This window comes from Spodoptera frugiperda, chromosome 23, assembly GCF_023101765.2.
Source record: "Spodoptera frugiperda isolate SF20-4 chromosome 23, AGI-APGP_CSIRO_Sfru_2.0, whole genome shotgun sequence".
NCBI classification, from domain to species: Eukaryota; Metazoa; Arthropoda; class Insecta; order Lepidoptera; family Noctuidae; genus Spodoptera; species Spodoptera frugiperda.
Window position 1 is genome coordinate 8,778,169 of NC_064234.1, and position 21,140 is coordinate 8,799,308.

Here is a 21,140-nt window from a genome sequence, read left to right on the forward strand (position 1 = left end):
GTCAACGTACCTATGGATCGAATTGAATCTCAGATCAAAAAAGATAATAGCTTCACTATCGATTTATTTGGATACAAAGTTCTTGATATCTATTTAGCCCATGGCTAAAACAAATCCTGATTTATTTAATCCGAAGGTTGAATATATAACAATTTTTATTATTATTAATTCGTTAGTATATTTAGATCCCATAGCCGGAACTATTAAAATATTATTGAATATCTTATGAGATTTTCCAAAGGTTTCAGATGTAACTTGGAACCTGTAATCTCCTTGGGAAGTGATTCTTCTGAGAATAACAGAAATGTTATGTAGGTATACCATAATGGTAATTTTGTAACTGTTATCTAATATCGTGTCATGACCATATTGACCAGCGATATCAATATTTTTTACTTGTTATTTGTTCTTTATCACATAATTGCTGTTTTTGGTAAATCTCCTTCAATTCTTATCTTGAAATATTACGTCAGTATTACATGACTTCAAGTGGCTACGGCCCACGTGGCTCCAAATACATTGACATTTTTGTTTTCTTTTACTTAAAATAAGTTACCTACATATATTCATTTTTTATTTCGATTTCAAGAAATCCAGAAGTGATGTCTATTGCTGAACAAAGAAATGAACAAAGTCTTCCCCATAATTTCTACGTCGGACCATAACTTACCATTTTAGTCCAATTGCTAACCGCAACTCTGATGATGTAGGTCTAAGCACGCTATACTTTCAGTACACACAGCTTTCAGTATTAAACACATTTCAGGAATACAAAATTCTTCTTCAGCTATAAATACAGAGTTTGTAGCACAAACGAGAACCTGTAACTCAGGCGTTAACAAACAAGTGCCAACTATGTAGGCATAAGAGTAACAGATACAATAATTTATAATACAGATTAAAAATGACTAGAGTACGTAACAAACTTTTTATTAATCGATTACAAATTGGTAGAAAGTTTTGTGGCTTTATACTGTTCCATTAAAATAAAAAAATATCAAGATGTTTTCAGTTGGTTCGACATTGCACGACCTTACTTGTGCTGCACATTTTTAGGGTAAAGGGGGCAGATTTCTCTCAGGTAAATCTTAGGTATGTTAACAAGTTAACAGCCACGCTTAGTGGAGGATTTGCCTTCAACAGTTTTCTTTCGGCAGTTATTACTTTAAGCATAAAAAAAGGTTTTTTTCCTATATCACAAAACTCGACTACATATCTAATATGTCATTTAAATATATATACCTATTTAAAAACTGGGTTACATGTATTAGAAATACGATTAGATATATCTTGATACCCAAATCAGGAGATTAAAGTGAAAGTATAATAAATTAAGGAAAATTTTATCTAACAAACAATGTGTGTTGTTGTAACATAACTGTGTCATTCGCGAACACAAAATTAACACCGATAATAATCGATTCCGTGTCAAATCGATAAAGAAAAATCTAATTCGTTACTCATCGAGGACTCGGACGTCCACATTTTATCTAGTTTGGCGATCGCAGGATCTAATATCAAAGAAGACCAAATTGAACTCAATTGAATGATTACTTTGATGAAAATTGACGAGATAAAACCAGCTGAACGAAAATTAAAGCAATAAATTGATTTCCGAATTCACAACTTGACCACTACCGGCTGTGTGCAATTAGCTAACTGCAGAACAACATAACCTTTTACATAACTTCTTGTTTATAAAGATTCTTATTGGTGCTACTGAAATTTTTTTAAGGAGTTTTCAGGTTGATAAATTGTTGACTGGGATTTAAGTGGGAGTAAAAGATTACTTAAAGATCTCATTAGACTATTAGGACAATCATTCGTTAGCACCATTAATGGTGAGGAACTTAAATTAATACCTCAGAATGACTACCTAGCGGGTTTACTGAGGCTTCAGCTCGACAAGCAGGAGTAGAAACGGGGTGATTTTTACTCAGTAAGAGTCTGACACTCTATCTCGCCTCGCCCAAGGCGGGAGAAGTGATTGGATGATTTACCCCGTTTTTAAAAAAGAGTATCAGATTTATACTTATGTAAACCAGGTTTAAGTTAAATATTGTTTCTGTAATCTTTCTACATGCATACCTCTTTACATAAAGGATTTCAAACATGTCCGTCATTGAGGATGTAATGTTTAACCACTTCGATACTTACTATCCAATTTCCTTGTCCACTTGTCTAGATTTTTTGGTCCCACAACTATTATCCACAGTTGGAGGAGAGGGGGTACTTTAAATGATTGTTATAACTGTCCCCCTGTAGTGGACCACAGGAATCGTTTAAAAAATGGTGTCATTGTCTACCAGTGGGGGAAAATTTGGCGGAGGTCAACAAGAACGATTTAAAGAACTAAATAGGTATACTAGTAGATAAATAATTAGTCACGTACATTTTTACATATACCTTCTTATCCAAAAAGCATTTTTTTTTCGCTAGAACTGTCCGGATAGCTCAAAATAAATAAATAATTCATGCTATCCGTTTTTCAATCATACTTTATAGGAGCTTTGCCCTCTCAAAAACCAAAAAAAAGACATGATAGTCAAAATCATATTCCAGAATACCAAACTGCGAACACCATGTAAAATGGATTTTATCAAGTGGAAACATCTAGTTGTAATTTTAAACGTGTGTAGATAAAAAACGAAGGTGTTTAACCTTAAAATATAGTGGAATGAATAGGTAAATCGTCAAAGAACTTATATTATGTGGCGTTAATAACTGAATGGTCAAAGAACTTATCCGCGTCAATAATTGCTTCGGGATTTCCTCTGTCCGTATGACGGAGTAAAACGTAAATAGTACATAGTTACGTATGTATATCTACCTACTATATTATGTGTTCAATTTACGAGTGTGTTCGGATAGGAGTGTTTTATGACGCGCGTCATAAACAATTACAGCTGATTGTGCGTCAGATCTAAATATCAGACGCATAATGAGATCACGTAACTTTCTTCAGATGTTTATATGTTTACTAGCGGACCCGACAGACGTTGTCCTGTCTACACGTCTTTAATTTGAAAATTTTAAACTTTTTTTAATAAGCTAAAACATTCTGGACCTTTTTGATGAAAATTCTTATACAAATGTTATGACAATATTTAACGTCATTAATATTTGACACTGCGATGGTAGCGCCGTCTGTCGGATCCAATGTAAAACATTCCAAAATCAACAACTACTAATAAATTAAAAACTAATTAAAAAAACATTGTCCAGCGGACAAAATTGTGAATTTAAACCATTCTCAGATCCCCTTGAACACACACAAAAAAGTTCATCAAAATCGGTCCACTCGTTTAAGAGAAGTTCAGTGACATACACACTTACAGAAGAATTATATATATAAAGATTTAGAAAACTGGGAAATATCAGACTTTTTTGAAGTTCATTTTCAAAGAGATAAACTTTAATACAATGAAAAAATTGATTTCGATAAACAAACGATATTTTCTTTAGAAGTTGCACATTTGTGTGCAATGCACAATAAAACGGTGATCAGGATTTAATAGCTATTAAAATACATTACGTTTGCATAAAAAAAAATAACCTTTTAAATCTGCAGGTAGACAAAATAAAAACATGTACAAAATATTGCACGTAACGCATATTCCTCGGAGTTTTTTCTCAAATTCTTATAGCTTGGCTTATAGCCATAGGTCACCTACTCGTACAAATATTTTTGCAATGAAAATCTTCAATATTTTAGCCCTCAGGACTTCTTATTTACCCAGAGCTGCGGACTTCCTAGCGGGTTACCGGGGTTCGAAAGGCAGATTAGTCAGTAAGTGTAACACTCCCTCTTGCCTCATCCTTGGCGGGAGAAGATACTGAATGATTTTTTCCCTAAAAAAAAAACACTCTTTGCCTATTTATTTATTGCTCTCTTTCTATAAATACCAAGTCTTGTTAATCTCAATCTTAAAATGTTTCTTAATAAAAATAATTATGATCAATTGCAGGCAGAATCGCGGTGCAGTTAGCAGCTTGGTACATAAGTACCTACATACATTTAAATTCTAGTACATACATTAATGTGGGTCATCAATTCTCACGATTCTATTATGTTATGCCTACAAATCTGTCGACCAAGTATATTGGCATGTCATCGACCTCGAGTACATATAGCCCATATTGCTATTACTAATATTTTTCTAAGGCTATTTGCACAAGATATTATTTATTTATTTGTAATTATGTTTCAATAATTTTTTGATACGCAATAACACTAATTAATTATTTGTTTGTTAATTATTTCAATTGATTGTAACCCTTCGATGCTTTAGTAGCATCGAAAATGAGGAAGAAGCATTTTGAAGACTCAAAAACTGTCTGATTGAACATCAGAGTAAGAAATACCAACTTTGACAATGTATATTTGAGATATTTTTAAAGACAGTTATTCAAAGAAAATAAATCTAAATATATATTTAAACTATAAATCTATATAAAAATCAATTGCTGTTCGTTAGTCTCGCTAAAACTTCAGAACGGCTGAACCAATCGGGCAAATTTTAGCCTGGAATTATTTGTAGAAGTCCAGGGAAGGTTTAAAAGGTGGGCAAAAAATCTGTTTGAGGCGGTACGAAGTTTGCCGGGCCAGCCAGTTACTTATAATTTGTAACATTAATAATTTAAAAATAAGAAAATAAGCGTAAATGGCATTCTGTTTGGAGACTTCAAAAATATTTTCTTTTTCGGGAACTATGCTAAATTATTATCATATTTTAATAAAATTGTGTTTTGGTAAAATTCGTCTCTTTAGATCGACTTAAAATTATATTTTACTTACTTATTTAAAAAATTCCTACCTCTTTAGTACACCAGCTACCTGGCAATAAAAGTTCCGTCAAAATAGGTACCGCAGTCCAGACAGACAAACAAAAAAAAAGTAATATGTGGAATGTGGAAAGAGACAATTCAATTTCATTTATTAGGTAATCTAGATTTAGGTAGATGACTAAAATAACTAGAAAATAATTTAAAATTGATTTGCCTTTGTATGTATTTACATACATAGGCTTACTTTACTGCAAAAAATACCGGTTGACCATAACACTTGGACATTGCTACGAAACTATCACGAATGGGCTGCGTAGCGGTACCCACTTCACAATGCTCAGGTGTAAAATAAAAATAAAATGGAATTTATTCATTTTTAATAAGGTTTCATAATGGTATGTTGAAAATATTGACATTAAGTAAGAGTTGAAAAAGCATTTCCATATTTAGCAGTGGCAGTTGTCGTGCAGCTGTGTCGACCACCCACCGGCCAATAAACAAATTCGGCCATCCTAATTGTTTGTATCGGTACTTCACATTTCACTTTCGTTGAGGCGGTACTGGCCCGCGGCGAGCAGCTCGGTCGATGACCCCGTGTCCTCGCAGCCGCGTGCCGATTAGATAATTTCCGCGGTGCGTTGTCAAAATACTCGTGACCTAATGGTACAGTGAATACGAGGGGCCGATGAACTCGCAGCGGTCGTGCAAATAAACGATACGTGATCAGAGTTTATACTCATGTTGTTCCGATAAAAAAAAATCGCTATCGGTCGAAAATTCTTTTTCGTTCGACTTTATCTTGTATCTGTATGTTCGTATCTAACAGATTATGCATATCTCTCTTAACCCAATTTCGTGTTGCGTAGATACGATAAAGAAATGTGATTTCATAAAACAATAGCTTATTTTTGGATTATTTTGTTTTGCTACTAGGGTTCACCTACTGTTTTGGTGAAGTGTATTGTCCGACTAACCTCGAAGATTCGACTCATCTCATACCGATCCAATATTTACTTTTCCTACTTACCTTTCGACACTTAACTAAATATTACTTTCTACTTAAGCAAATAGAATCCCCCGGTTACTTGGATCCGTAGCTGCAGACAAAAAATAATGTTTGAGATTCATTTTCAAGACTTCAAAGAAAGAAAATTATATCGTATTAGGGTTGCGATGGCTACTGAAATTGCTGAAATATTACTTGATAAAATAACTCCTAGTGGTCTCAGCAAGGGTCCAACCAAACCACAATTTTACGACAGTCATCATCTCGAAACTTCTAAACAAACTATGACCACATCTAACAAAACGACCCGAGATATCGGAAGTGTTCCCATTTCTTTTATCTCGTAACAAGATTTGACAAATTACATTTTCTCTTTCTTCCAAACTTCTAAATCTCAGCAAATATGGGGATATTGATCGCAGAAGTTTTATGTTAGCCTTGGGGGAATTTGGTATGTTTTATTTACAGTCAGAGAAGCGAATAAACTGAAAGAAGTAATAGAGAAACCCGTTCTCTTAAATGAAATTTCTAGACATATTATTATTTTAAGTTAAGAAAGCAAATGGAAATTAATCAGGCTCCATTAAATAAGTACAACATTACACACAATTAGTCACTTCATTATTGAAACAACAGGAAGGTAGAAACAACAAAAAATGCGTAACTACCTAGATATAATACTGCGGTTTTCCCTAAACCTAGATCAGGGACGGAAATTTCTTTGCGTACGTCGAATGTATGACAAATGCGGTAGTAAATTCTACAGAGAAGTTTTCCACCTAGGATACCCGTTAAGCTGCAGAGTATACGGGTGATTAGAATTAGTTGACGTCAATGGAGCATTGGAATTGGGCTAGAGTTCATCAACACACAATACTTACAATGTAACAGATTGAGCCCCCAACGACAACGAGACTAATCATTAGGCACAAGAACAATGCATTAGGTTATTTACCTACTTAATTGTTGATTTAAAAACAAATATCTGTTTTTGTTGCATTAACAATTCAGCTGTTCGTTTTAAGTCCAATGAGTCAGTACATTTCAGAAGGGTAGGGAAGGTTAGTTCGGTAACCGCACTCAGGGTTAGCTCAGCAAAAAATACAGCGCACTCAACCGAGTCTGCTATACATTAAATTAATGTTTTTGTAGCAAAGTCCACATAAACCTTCATGTTTTAGTAATTGTAAACCTTTCTAATTTATTTTAAATATTACGATTCGAATAATTTTACAATACATATTAAACTGAGGTAACTATTACAAATTTTCGCGTAAAATCTCTAGAAAAGTCTAATCGGTGAAAAGATGTATCCGACTATTTTACCAAATTATAGATACTCATATATCTTTTGGAAATCATTCTTACATAACCTCATCGTCGGTCAAAGACCTCTTGTTTTGTAAAACACATGCATGATGATGATCAGTAATCAATCTGCTAAGCTTAGCCCCTAAGGCAACGTCCGCTTCGACCGTTCTATGACCGCTACGCTTATCCGTAGAGGATTCAAGGATTTCCTTCGGGTTTTTTGGATCTACTTAGAACCTTTATGACAAGAGAAACGTTTTATACCTACAACTCCAGCCTCTTGCGAAGTAATTCCGAAGTTTTTTTTTCTAAGGGGGACTCTCTCTCCTCCTCCCCCTCCTCCAAAGACTCTTACTGACTAAAAACCACCCCGTTCCTACTACTGTTTTTCGAGCCGGAGCCCCGGTAAACCCGCTAGGTAGTGTGCAGCTCCAGAATTCCGAAAACTACATTAATGTTGAGGTAGGTATATCTACTATATCCATCTTCTACAAGTTTCTTTGTGCACTCCTATTGCTAGGACACAAAATTTATTTGAGGGTTTTCTGGTTAGATGCAGTTTCAATTAGGATTAAAAGAATTAAAGTGTAGCTGTTCCATAGCTGACCCATAAACCGTTTATATAAATAGAATATATATATACCTGTAAATAATAGAAGTTACAATAAAAAATGAGACCACCAAAAAAAAAAAGGATGACATAGTTCACAATGTTTACAATCGACCTAATCGACTTGAAGACCACCGGTATGTTCGTTAAATACAAATAGACCGTTTTCGAAAACTCTCTACTACGTGATCGATCATGACAACTGGTGCCGGAATATTTGTCTACTTCGTATTTCGCGGATGTCGCTGATGTGTGGAGTGCCTAACTGCCTACCAATCATTCGAAATGCATTTAGCGAGTTCATTGAACTGTTCGTCATAACTATGTGTAGAAACCGATGACGCCGGGTCAGTAGGCACTGTGTGGACAGTGTGGATGTTTCCCACATAAGTATTAGTTTGATTAGGTAAGCAGTTTATCCGGTAGGGTCAAGTACTACGAGAGCTCATCGACTATCGACTCGAAAGTTTTGGTAATTAATGAGGTGAATAATTTATCGCGTTCGATGTTTTGGTTGCGATAGATGACATCTCGATGGTTGCGTAGCAGCAAATTTGAACGTGAATGATCGGTGAATGCACGCGCGCGCACGCCCGGCTCGAGGCCGGCCGATCACCTCCTTATGTAACCTGCCATAAAGTGCACCACACTCCAAACACTACGTAAAGCACGACCAAGAACACTCAGGTCTTTGATCTTGGTGCGAATGCACTAAGCTAATAGCCGATTATATTTGTTTGCATTAAAGCTGTTTATAAATAAATTGCATTCGATGGCTGTTCGGTTCATTAACACCTCGCTAGTATCTAATTACGATAGAATGTAAACATTGCCACCATTTCTCCTTATAATTATTTTTCCTAGTAATATGTAGATAACGACGTAAACAAAAAGGTACTTCGTTTGCATAAGTAGTAAATAAATTGCATCGTTTAGAAATATTTGAAACATAAGTTTAACAAGGCAGGTACATACCATGAAATACAAAACCTTCCTAAGTACCTTCTATTGTATAGTGCTAAACTTTGAATTCTGATTACCTACATTACAATATCTTATTTATTTTTGTTCGGTCCATTGTGCATGATATTTAAATAAATAAATAATTTCTAAGAATACGAAAATAGGACTAAAATTTTCCAGGTTCTACTGAAAATTCTCCCAAGACCATGTGCGAAGGCATATATTGTTACCTATGCCCTATATGTCACTTAGACAAAACCTATATGTTAATGAGTCTTAGGTAATAAGAGAGAAGCGTATTCCCTTAGGTACAGTTTCGTCTATTGATTCCATGCAAATTATCTATCACGATGCTTCTCAAATCTATTGCTAAATACATTTCTTTTTACAAAATAAAATCAATAAACTATAACTTCTAATAAATAAATCGGTTCCCTATCTATTTGCATATGTAACATTTAAATACCTTATTTAACTTAGCTTAAGACTGTTTGGCATAATTATATTTTCGCATAATATAATTAAACATTTTACTGCAACGCATAATTTTTAAGCATAATTTCTCTCAGCATGATGATTAAGCATAAAAATATTTAGCATAGCTCTTTTAAGCATATCTTAAAGCATACATTTATATACGCACAATTCAGCATGCTACCAAGCACACAGCATGCAAGCAAGCAAACAAGCAAGCATGCAGCAAGCAGGATCTGCCTCCGGCGGCGCTGCGGGCCTGCGGCCGTCGGCGACTCACGACGCAGCGACGCGACAATCGCTTAAATAGTAAGTAAATTATAATAAAATTATATTGAAGTTATCCTGCATGCGCTTTCCATTACCTTATCATTACTTTTTAAATAACCCCAGTACGTACTATCTAAAAATAAAATTAACATTTACTCATAACGAAGATACCTACATAACAAGGATGTACAAATAACCAATTCTAAGGAAAAACGTGCTTATTTATATTTAAAACAAAACGGCAATTGCATTCTTTAACCTCCATTATTTTATCAAATTTAATGAGAACATAAGCAGTATGATAAATGAATCATTTATCACGAACGAATTACGTAAACTGCTGCAAAATTTTAATGTGTATTGTGCAGCTTTACTTTGATCTCAATATTACAAGTGAAAGACAAAAAAAAACGTTGGCTACGCATTTGTAACTTCTCTGGTGTTGCGGGTGACATGGGATGGGGTGGGATCACATATCGACAGGTGATCCCGTATTGTTTGATCTTATTTACTTTTTGGATCATTCTCTTATTTACACAAACAAAAATAGGATTCGTTTTGGAAAAAAACTGATTGTACCGCCCAGCAATAGCATTTACCTACCTCAATTTTTCAACAAAAAATAAATCATAAATCTATAAAGAACACTAAACTTCTTACAATATTTCAAAATACCAACCTTGTGTTTAATGCCAGAATTTAAATAAGTCAACGTTTTTTTAAAGACAAAAATTTATCTAAATTCTCTGGCAACTTTGCCTACAGTGCGACGCTGATTTACATGAATGGAAGGTCGTATGGCAGAGAGATCATCGCCTCTAAATTAACATATTGGACTAAGCAGAATGATATTTCTAGGACGAGCTCTATTCTTAAATGGACATGTATTGTTTCATACAAACGTGGCGCACGTTCGTTTCAATACGATTACGACTATCAATAAAATCAATGCGCCTTATTAAATTAGATTAGCAACACACGCAATAGAAACTCTCAGATAAGTGAGAAATCTGATTAGCTTAGAAGATTAGGTTAAGTGATAATTTTGTATTATTACTCATATAATATTAGGGGTTTTATATGTATAAGTATATTCACTTTTCAATAGCTACTTATGATGTTATCGCTTTCATATGATAACGGTGAGCCTAACGCCGGCGCCAAACTGCTTTTATTTAGTGTGTTCAATCGTTGGATTAAGCCTATAAAGAGAATTACCTATTAGGTTCTAAATTAAGTGAAAGCGTATTCCGAACCAATTCGATAATCATATTGAGATCGCTGAGAAAAATGATAGGTACTGTACGAAAGTAGGAAAGCCGAACTTAAGTTATCCCTTTTTACCATTTTTGTGTCATTAAGTAAGTACTACCAAACAGTAAAAATAATTTAAAAAAGAACAGACTAGGAATTGCCGCACCTTCATGTTCTCCAAACATTTAAAATTATGCGTCATTTCATATTAACTTAAAACTTCGATCCTTCTAAGAATAGATTTAGCTTTTGCATGCGGAAATTGAGAATGACATCATTGTGCAAAAACATATTGAGTACGTTATGAACTTTGCATTTTAAATGACCTCATAGCATACAGAGGACAAAATGGACCTCCGGCCATCGACCGCGATGATACATAATCTATAAGTATTGGTTGCCAAAAACAGGATGATAAGAATATCAAGAATTTGCAGCAAAAAAATACCTACCTACCTGGAAAGATCGAGATATTTTTCAATTCACAATAACGTACGCACGCATGTGTAGGTAGGTAAGATTTATTAGACCCCTTTGGACTGAAAGGATAGTGCTTAGGAAAATGAAAAGAAAATCTATGAAAACCATCCTTTCAACATTTTGTCAATTTTGGGCAGCGTAAGGAAAACAAATTTTAGTTAATTTAGTATGTCTCACAATAGCTATTCCTCTTCCTCTTGTTTTTACGATCTGAACGATATAATGAGGTTCAAGGCTGAAAGTGACTGCATTTTCGAAAATTGTTTGCTCATTTTTTTGGCATATAGTGACTACAGAGCAGAATACTTTTACCAACGTATAACCTACCCTTGCTCTTTCCGCGGATGTCCTAAGTCCTAATTAAATGACTGAACTTCGCGTGAAACAAAGACCGAACATCAGAACAGCAGAACTCTCTGATAAACCTTTTTTAACTGCGATCTAAAAGATTGCAACCCGCCTGCCAGGGTGTTTTTCCACCAGAGATGTACTATGTTACGTTGCTATGAATGCATTTGGCTGCCACCAATCATATTCATTGGTACACAGCATAGCACTCTTGGAAACGGACTCACAAACTATGTATTTTTTTAAAAAGATGCGTGCTATAGATGCTTGCTATACGGATGGCTTTTCAACTATCGATACACCGCATACTCGAGCTGCGCACCTGCCTCTCACAGCTACATAACTTAGTATCAATGGAAACGGTCACAGTTTCACAGGTTAGCTAGTAGGGACATCTTCGTAGCACAGCTACATCTCTGGTACCAGCACTGGAGTGTCATGGGCTGGTGATAATGGTGATTGTAATATTAAATAACAAAACATAGTGAGGATATGAACACTAAGATAAGTGCACTCAGATTAACGTATCTAACCTTCCAATGCCCTCCTACTTTAGTCATTCAGATGAACGATTAAATATGGTTCAAGGTAACTACATATCGCATGCATGCACATTTTTTTGGTGTTTTTCATGTTAATACGGAAATTATCAGTGCGGTTTTATAAACATCACGATGTCCTCGTGATTATATTTTTGCATTGACGCAATTAAAACAAATAACTTTAGTAAAATCGCATGCAATGATGTAGGCTCTATAAATACTGAGAGTTCAAGTTTATGTTGATTCTATAGAAGTCCTCATCCCCGTTCAACTTTTAGGTCCCCTAAAAGTTGACCTAAAAAACCTGAAAAAATTAAATAGGTATTTTCAAACCAAATAGTTTTAGCAATTAACTTTACGGTTAACAACATATAAATACCACAGTCAGTAGGTACTTCAAAGGTTTTGAAGAAAGAAAAGAATAGAAATCGTACAGGTCGATGTAAGAGAAACGATAAAGAACAGGGCAAAAGCTATAAAATAAACTAACCTCCATATAGTTTTAGGCTGACTTTCCTATATTTTTAAATACAATAGGCACAACTGTCCATCCCGCAGAGTCCCACTGCACTGCAAAGGAAATTCCTCTCACGCGGAGAAAGGAACGAACAACGAACCTAACCCCACCTCATGTCGGATTTACATAAGACCAAAAGGATTTAATTCTAGATGTTTTCCTCAAAATAATATTTTGCGTAGTCAGTTGATCGCCTTTATGATCCTCTGGCCACTGATGACAAAAGCCCCGCGCCACTTGTAAATTATTTTATGCATCATCACGCCTTTTATCCCCGAAGGGGTAAGCAGAGGTGCACATTACGGCATGTAATGCCACTGTACAATGTACACCCACTTTTCACCATTTGTGCTGCAAGAAATTATTTTATACTTTTTTCTTAAATCATACAAGTGAAACCACGGCAAAACCAAGTAAAATTCAACCTAAATAAAAAGTAATAAGTATTATGTTATCGTTGATAATACCAAACTAGTATCAGCTTACGTGATCCTGTTTGATAACTGGTAAGATATATCTTTATCTAACCTTGGAACCGTCCTTATGTTTTGGGGTATATCTAGATTTGAACGATTGTGTTCAGTTCAAGGCTGAATGAATATGTGTTGTATCATAATCCATATGACTTCACTTTCCATGACACATCGTAATTCGATAAAAATGATTTACAAAACTGGTTTTTTTTTTAAGCTGCGTAATTTCTAAATGGGTATTTCAATTTACATAAGTTTTCTTTAAAAAAAAGCGTTGTTCCACACTATAATTTTCTCCTGGGTGCGTTTACAAACATACAAGTTCACACAGACACATGACACCTAGACTCGAAATAACAATTTGTGGATCACACAAAGAGTTGCTCCGTGCGGGAATCAAACCCGCTACACGCTGCGCGGCAGCCGGCAGCATATTTTTAACCAATTTCCTAAAAAGGAAGAGGTTCTCGATTCGGTCGGTATGGTTTTTTTCTATGTATGTCCACCGATTACGAGGTTCATGTTCTTAATATATTTTGTAATAAAATAAAATACACGAAATAATTATTATAATTAATATTTTTATTTACTTTTATTGTGTTTACATCGTTGTATAGTTTATTGCTTTTACATTTAGAATAAAATTGAGATTACATTGAATTACACTATAATAGATCTTTAAGTAAAAAAATCTTACACTAATTAGTTTAAAGATTTTATAATAAAACAGTTTATTTAAACAGATAATAATATCTATATGAGAAAATATTTTTTGAGTTTATAGGTACATACATAAAATAAACATAACATTTCCATGAATCTATATTTGAAGAAAAATAATGTTTCATTTGTACACATATATAAATAGAATACATTAATATAATGTAACAAGAAATTGAACCGTTTAAGCGAAGACTAACCATTTCTTATCTGAGTCCTATAATACAAAAATTCCATGTAATATATCAGAAACTTAATTATATTTAATTATGGCACTAAAACCTTGTAAAAATCTGAGCAGATTCGGAAAAAATGTGTTTACGTACCTACATAATATTACCATTTTTTCGTCTTAACTATGAGATGAAATAAAATATTAAAGATATCAATAATATACAGCTATAGTCCTATATTTTATTAAAATCACCATTTGGCAGTAATATTTCTTTGTGTCAAACCTTGTCCATACTATTTATTTTGGTCTCCATAAGCGAGTTGAGTGATACTTAGTATCCATCCACACATAGAAATTCTTTCACATTCAGTCTGTAGTCAATATTACTCGTTTATTCACTAACATCTTTTCCAAAGCTAATAATTACTATATTTTAAATTTTTCACACAATATTTAAAGCAATTTTGTAACGAGTATTTAATCTAATATATAAAATTTCCATGTCACAATGTTAGTTACCGTACTCCTCCGAAACGGCTTTACAGATTTTTACCAAATTTTATATGCGTATTCAGTAGGTCTGAGAATCGGTTACTATCTATTTTCCATACCCCTAAGTGATAAGGGTTGTTCACTAGAACTAGAAATAATTTATAAGGCAAAACAACGTTTGCCGGGTCAGCTAGTTATTTTATAAAATAGCTAAAAGTTTAGGTATAAAAATTACCTAGGCCCACATTAGTGCTAGGTAGGTATATAATTAATTATCTACTCTATGTCAACAAACTATAGGACGAAAATTCTGAATTGTAAAAAAGATCGATAATTATTAAAATATCTACATGAATTAAGTACAAATAAATGTTAATATTAAAATTACTTACCTAAGTATTGAGATTGTGTTCTTATTTATGTTACTAATATATAATGAGAAAGTCTGTGAGTCGGTGTGTATATTTTTACTCAACCACGCCAAAACGGCTGAAGAGATCAGGACGATATTTGGAAAACGGATTGATGTACAATGGTCTACAATAACATATAAGCTGCTTATCTCACGGGAACGCGGGTGAAGCCGCTGGAAAGAAGAAGCTAATTGATTTATAACTTGCTTTAGCTGCATCATAGTAGCTACAACCTGTTCAAATATAATGTATAAAAGTTTATTAACAAAAAACTCCTATCTTTAGTTTAAATTGATCCGATTTTGTTGCTTAGCAAAACTAAACTTTATCACTAGCTGACATAAAAAGGCATATTGCTAAGCTCTTTTGTGGCCAATCGGGCCGCTCTATTCAGAGCCACGTTACAATGAGTGTGTAAAGCCTCAATAGATTCAGTCTCTTTCTTACTCCACTTCGTTTCCATGGCAACCGAAAACGCGGTACAGGAGAATGTGCAGAGCAAACTGATTAGTATACACACTCTCATTCTCAAGGCGTCACTCGGTTGTTCCACTAAACTTATGAAATTGAATTTTTCTTCATCGAAAAGTATCTTTTCGACCACGTCTGCGTGTTCCGGGAGATCTTGCAGCACCGTTATAAGGAGACCCACTATGTTCAAAACTATACGGGGTGACTTGGAATCTGTGGAAAAAAAAACATAACGAAAGGAACACCTCTTGCTTATCAAGTCGGTCACAAATTAGTATTTTTATTTGGGATTGAAGTTAAAGTTTGTTTACCGAAATCAAATAAGACTTTTATTTATTTACCGTCGGACTTGTCACTTTTACTACAAAATTATCAACAACAGGAAGTGAGAAATAAATTGGACATCCGATACTAGCCGACATAATTCGGTTTAAATAATTTCAACATTATGTCAAAGTGTCTAGACGTAATTTTCTAACGTCCAACATATTCCGCCTGCGCGAATATAAAATGTAATTTGTTTGTAACATAACCTTATTTCGTCTGGACAAACATAACGTCATCTTTTTGAAAATAAACTGTTTTACTCACATGCATCACGAGAAACATGTTATGCAATTTCTAAATTAAAATATTTAACACGAAATTGTGTCTTAAAGTAACATACCTATATTGCTTTTAAGAACTGCAGATGCATATCTTTATTTTTACATAACATGTATGTAGGTATGTACAAAACTTTTGAAGATTGTCAACTCGAATATTCAATACTTTAGCCGACCGTAACCGTAGAATCAGCTAGGCTATTCTGTAATTGTCAATTCGAAATATTCGAAGTGAGCTCGATCGTAGTCCGCCATGTCATTGGTTGTGAGAATTATCTCGACCAATGACGGGCGAGAATGCGATCGATCTCGCTTCGTGTCGAATTGACAATTACAGAATAGCCTTTACAGAATAGCCTAGCAGTACTTAACAGTCGTGTTTATAACCACAGCCAACTAATGAAACAGATAGAATGTGAAGCCATAATAATAATAATGAAAAAATCTTACAGTGCATCAAAAGTCCGGTAAAGACGGGATGGGCGTTGTAAGCAGTGAGTGCGGTGGCGAACTGTCTGACGCCGCGACACGAGCGCACGCACAGCCACGCACATACTTCCAGCATGCGACCCACGCCTTGTAACCTGAGAAGAAACCAATTACTTGTACATCTAAAAAAAACATTGTCCCACCCTAAGACTTTCTCGTAGGTGCGTTTACAAACATACAAGTTCATATATACACATGACACATAGACGCGAAACAACAATTTGTGGATCACACAAGAGTTACTTCGTGCGGGAATCGAAACCTAAACGTTACGCGGTAGCCACTGTGCCAACAGTGCAGTCAATTGCTGTTACTTTATTCCAAAACAGGTTAATACAAGACATCCACTGCTGAATATTGGAAATCAAATAACTAAGCAGTAAAGAATAATTTAAAGGTATTTACATACCTTTAAATTATTAAAAGTAAATCTAAAGACATTGTTATGTAACTTCATTGTAAAGATAATGTAAGAATTGATGAAGAATTAGAGGTGAGTATGAAATAAAAGTAACACATACCTATCTTGCGCTCCATCGTCGTTGAATATTCTGTCTTTCATGAGCGAATTAATCGCAGCTACAAAGTTATACACAACTTTAGCTTCGAGGTATACCTGCAAAATAAACATAGGTACGCATTCAGTTACTAATGTCATGTAAAACGAATCAAAAAGATTTAATTCAATTATTTCAATTAGGGCACTTTAAGACACTTTTTATATTAATTAAAATGGACTGTCTGTCCATCAGAGAAGATAGGTTTAAAAAAGTATGTTATACATTGTACATTATCCCATCTACAATATTACGAAACTCACATCCTGTATATTGAGCAGGGTGTGCCTGGGCAAAGTATGCGCCAGCGCAGGTAGTGCCAGTAGAGCTGCCACTGCGCCACACACTCGCCCTCCGTCACTCGCTCGCGCCGCACTACCTACTACGCCTATCACCATGCTAACCTGTAAAAAAGAGGCAGAAATACTATAAAATGTATGTCAAATACATCAGGTCTTTATGTTATCATGAATAAAGTGGATATTTTCTTCAAAAAGCTTTGGGATCCAAAACAAATTCGATTTATCGCTCGTTATACTTTAACTATGATCGAATTTTAGACCGTTTTTAAACAACTGTTTTAATCTAGAAAGTGTAATTAAATCTTTTTACTTACCATGTTTAGTTGAGTGAGAGATTCTACATCACCATCCATTACTTCACTGATGTTCGAATTGAGAAATGCTTCCCATTCTTCCAATTCAATTGAGGATGGCTCTTTGACTGGAAATAAAACAAATAGTTTAATACTAAATTCTTATTAAAAAATAATAGAAATCAAAGGAAAATTATTACCATCACTCTTGTCCTCAGTTTTAAGTATTCTATCATTATCAGCAACCTCTTTTTCGTCAGATATCTCTTCAATAATCTCAGATTTTTCAATATCCTGATCTCTCTCTTCTTTAGAACATTTTTCCTTATCATCTATGAGACTCGAAACCTCAATAGTCGGTTCACTGGTCCGTCTTTGCGTATCAGTTTTATTTTTATCCCAACTTCTACTAAAATGGAAAGATCTTTTGATACTTCGTGTCAATTTGTTCCCTCCACTACCAAATCTGAGTTTGTCACGAGAAAATTGTAGTATTTTCTGTTTGTAAGATGGTGGGACACTTTTGCTGAGCCCCGAGCTGACTTCACTACTGCATTTTGTCGAACTTTTGGGATGTTCCAAGCTCTGTGATGCTGTGTCTATAGATTTAACTTTTTGCTTCACATCTAGTAGATCCTGTTTACCATCACTGGCACTGATGGCCTTCTTTTCTTCTGCATGTTTCTCTGTATTCGTTTTTTCTTCATCTATTTTGTCCATTTTATTGAGATCTGACTGTTTTTTGTTAGCTGCCATGAGTTGCGCCATATTGTTTTCTAGGTTGCATACTACTAGGTTAGAGTTGTTTAGGACATTGTACTCATGTCTTAGAAGTTTCGCGTTAGCTGCTGTTATGGGATGGGATTGGTCCTCGTCATCAGTCTTTAGACTATCTCGTACACTGAATGCACTCGTCGCTCTGACACTATCGTCATCCGACATTGGAACACACTCCATTGCCTGCATTACTCGTACATTACGTAAGTCATGCTCTTTCGTGGTCGGTTTTGGTTCAGGTATTGTTCTGAAGCAACAAAATTGTTAGATGAAAATGAACTTTAACTCAAGGTTATTAGAAACTAAACTTTTATCTTATTTATTTAATTAACTTACCTTGTATTACTACAAACTTTTTCCCTTTGTAGCTGCTTAGCTTCTTGCTGACTGTAAGACAAAGGTTTCGTAAAAGGAGATTCACTTTGTACATCTTCCGGGAGAATGGTGACATGCCCAAACACAAATGGATGCTCCAAAATTTCTGGCCAAGTCATCCTTTTCATTGGATCTTTGTGCAATAAACCCTGGAATTTGGAGAAAATTGGAGATATTGAGTACATTCCATAACGAGAATTTGAAGGAAAATAACTTTAAACTAAATAAATATAAACAACATGTGTACTTTCCTTCTAATAATAAAGTTAACTACTTTATTAAACAATTTTTACCTGTAAAAATGACCTAGCATCTGAGCTGATGAAACTGGGCCACTGCACGGGCTTGTGTCTGATCATCCTTACAAGCTGCCATATTGACATGGTACAGAAGGGAGGCTGGCCTGCTATCAACTCATATACTATGCATCCGAGGGACCACAAGTCTGCCTGCAAAAAATGGACACTTTTGAGTAAAAAATATGATTGCATCGTGAAGAAGAACAAAAGTATAACTTAAATGAACATTTTACAATCTTGCTTATACTAATTGTTTTTTTTTTAAACCTTGCTTCACACTAGGATCATCTCCTATGGGTGTGTTTACAAACTTACAAGTTCACATACACATGACACCCAAAACAACAATTTGTAGATCATACAAAGAGTTGTTTCGTGAGGGAAGCGAATACTACACATTATGCAGCAGCCATTTGCTCAGACGCCACGCTATGCACACTATGCTGCTTCTATGTAGCATAAAACTTTTTAGATATCCAATAACTAAGAGACTCCTTCATTTTGCAGTAACAAGGTTATAAATAGATAAGGACATTAAATAATATTCAAAATACCTGATGATCATAGGGCTTCTCCTCAATTAATTCTGGTGCCATATACAAAGGTGTACCTTTGATAGAGGTCAGAATATGTGTGGCATTTGTCATGATCCTGGCAAGACCAAAGTCACAGAGCTTGGCTCTTCCCGAACTATCGAGTAACACATTCTGTGGTTTTAAATCCCTGGAATAAAAAATTAATGCATATTAACACTTTGACTGCCAACAAAAATCTGTTGAAGGCGAATCCTCCGCTAGCGCCCGTCATTTTTGCCCCCCATGGCGGTTAATGTGTTAATCACCAATATTTTTTTGCCACTGTCTACAAGTAACTAATCCAGCAGCAGATGCAATTTTATCAACAAAAAATATTTCATAAGTGGTTATTTGTAGTAATTAACATAGACTTAATACAGTCCCAATCTATCCAATCTATCATCTTAGCTATAATATAATAATAATAGTATTCCATACATTTATTTAAAATCCTCTAAAATTACTTTTTTAAATACTACTTATAAAATACAATATAAAGTGGGAGCAAGGTTCAAGCTACCGGTGAAAATATTTTATCAACTTAGCGAGCAAAATGTAAAAACAAGGGACAAACCTGTGTAGTACCCTATGAGAATGCAGATAATACAGAGCCGAGACTAAATCCCAAGTAATTTTCTTGACTTGATCCTCATTCAAGCAACCTTCTTTAGCGAGGATGCTGTGTAATTCCTTCTCTGCATACTCTGTGACTACCACCAGCTCTGACTCTGTGTCAAAGCTGTCTATCATCCGAATTATATTTGGATGTTTCAGCTGCCTTTGAATGTCACATTCTTGTCTTAGATTTTTCAAATCTTTCACTGATCTGCCTTTCTGTAATGAGGTTATGAAGATGTTTGTTATAAAAGTGAACCATAAAAGTATAGATAGAACTTATACAACACAATGCATGACAGTTTTTATTAAAATCTTGTTGGATTTAAAAGGAGTTTCTTAACACACATGTAAGCTCGAGACACTCAACAGAGTGCGTTTTTACTGCATAATTGACACATTATTACATAAAATAGTTATAACATACCTTTCTTATAACTTTTAGAGCTACAATAGCGTCCGTTTCTTTATGTTTTGCTTTAAACACACGACCAAAGGATCCTTCGCCAATAAAGGAGATAACCACATAACACTCCATTTTAGGAAAACAAATTCAACATTTACTATTTAACCTTATTCCATATTCATTGATTCTTGGTTGAACTCCACTTGCTGGTGCCGGTTACAAGCGCAATCGGCAATTTTTATGATAAATATTAAAAATAAACAAATTGAAAAACTTTGATCAACTATTGTTGTCAAACTGACACTTTTGACAGTAACGATTTGACAGTCCATTATAATGTTGACAGTAAAAAAAATATTTGAATGCGTTCATATATTATAAAAAAAATTCGCTTAGATCAAAATAGGTTTTCAACTTTTAGTTCGTCCTGAAAATTAGGATTTACCGACATAGATTGGTAAATGTAAATTTACAAAAACGGTAAAATTTTTGGCGTTTGGCAATTTTAAGACTTTAGGGTTTAGATTTTTTACAAACATT

General features: G+C 34.6%; 1 protein-coding gene and 1 long non-coding RNA gene across 2 annotated transcripts in view; both read right to left on the minus strand.

Annotated features, from left to right (window-relative positions):
• Nucleotides 1-2,968: 2,968 nt before the first annotated feature.
• The window catches only part of LOC126912151 (uncharacterized), an 86,490-nt gene continuing 68,318 nt past the window's right edge, over nt 2,969-21,140 (minus strand). The window contains exon 2 of the long non-coding RNA XR_007706791.1: nt 2,969-3,331. This is a non-coding gene — a long non-coding RNA (uncharacterized LOC126912151). The remainder of the gene's footprint in view (nt 3,332-21,140) is intronic.
• Nucleotides 13,601-20,911, minus strand: LOC118267278 (serine/threonine-protein kinase fused). The gene is made up of 11 exons (XM_050702817.1): nt 20,622-20,911; nt 20,154-20,413; nt 19,559-19,727; nt 18,999-19,154; nt 18,667-18,854; nt 17,754-18,577; nt 17,575-17,681; nt 17,222-17,362; nt 16,923-17,017; nt 16,363-16,496; nt 13,601-15,520 (listed from the first exon to the last, which is right to left on the minus strand). The coding sequence occupies exons 1-11, from the start codon at nt 20,730-20,732 to the stop codon at nt 15,168-15,170; spliced, it is 2,538 nt and encodes an 845-aa protein (XP_050558774.1). The 5' UTR covers nt 20,733-20,911; the 3' UTR covers nt 13,601-15,167.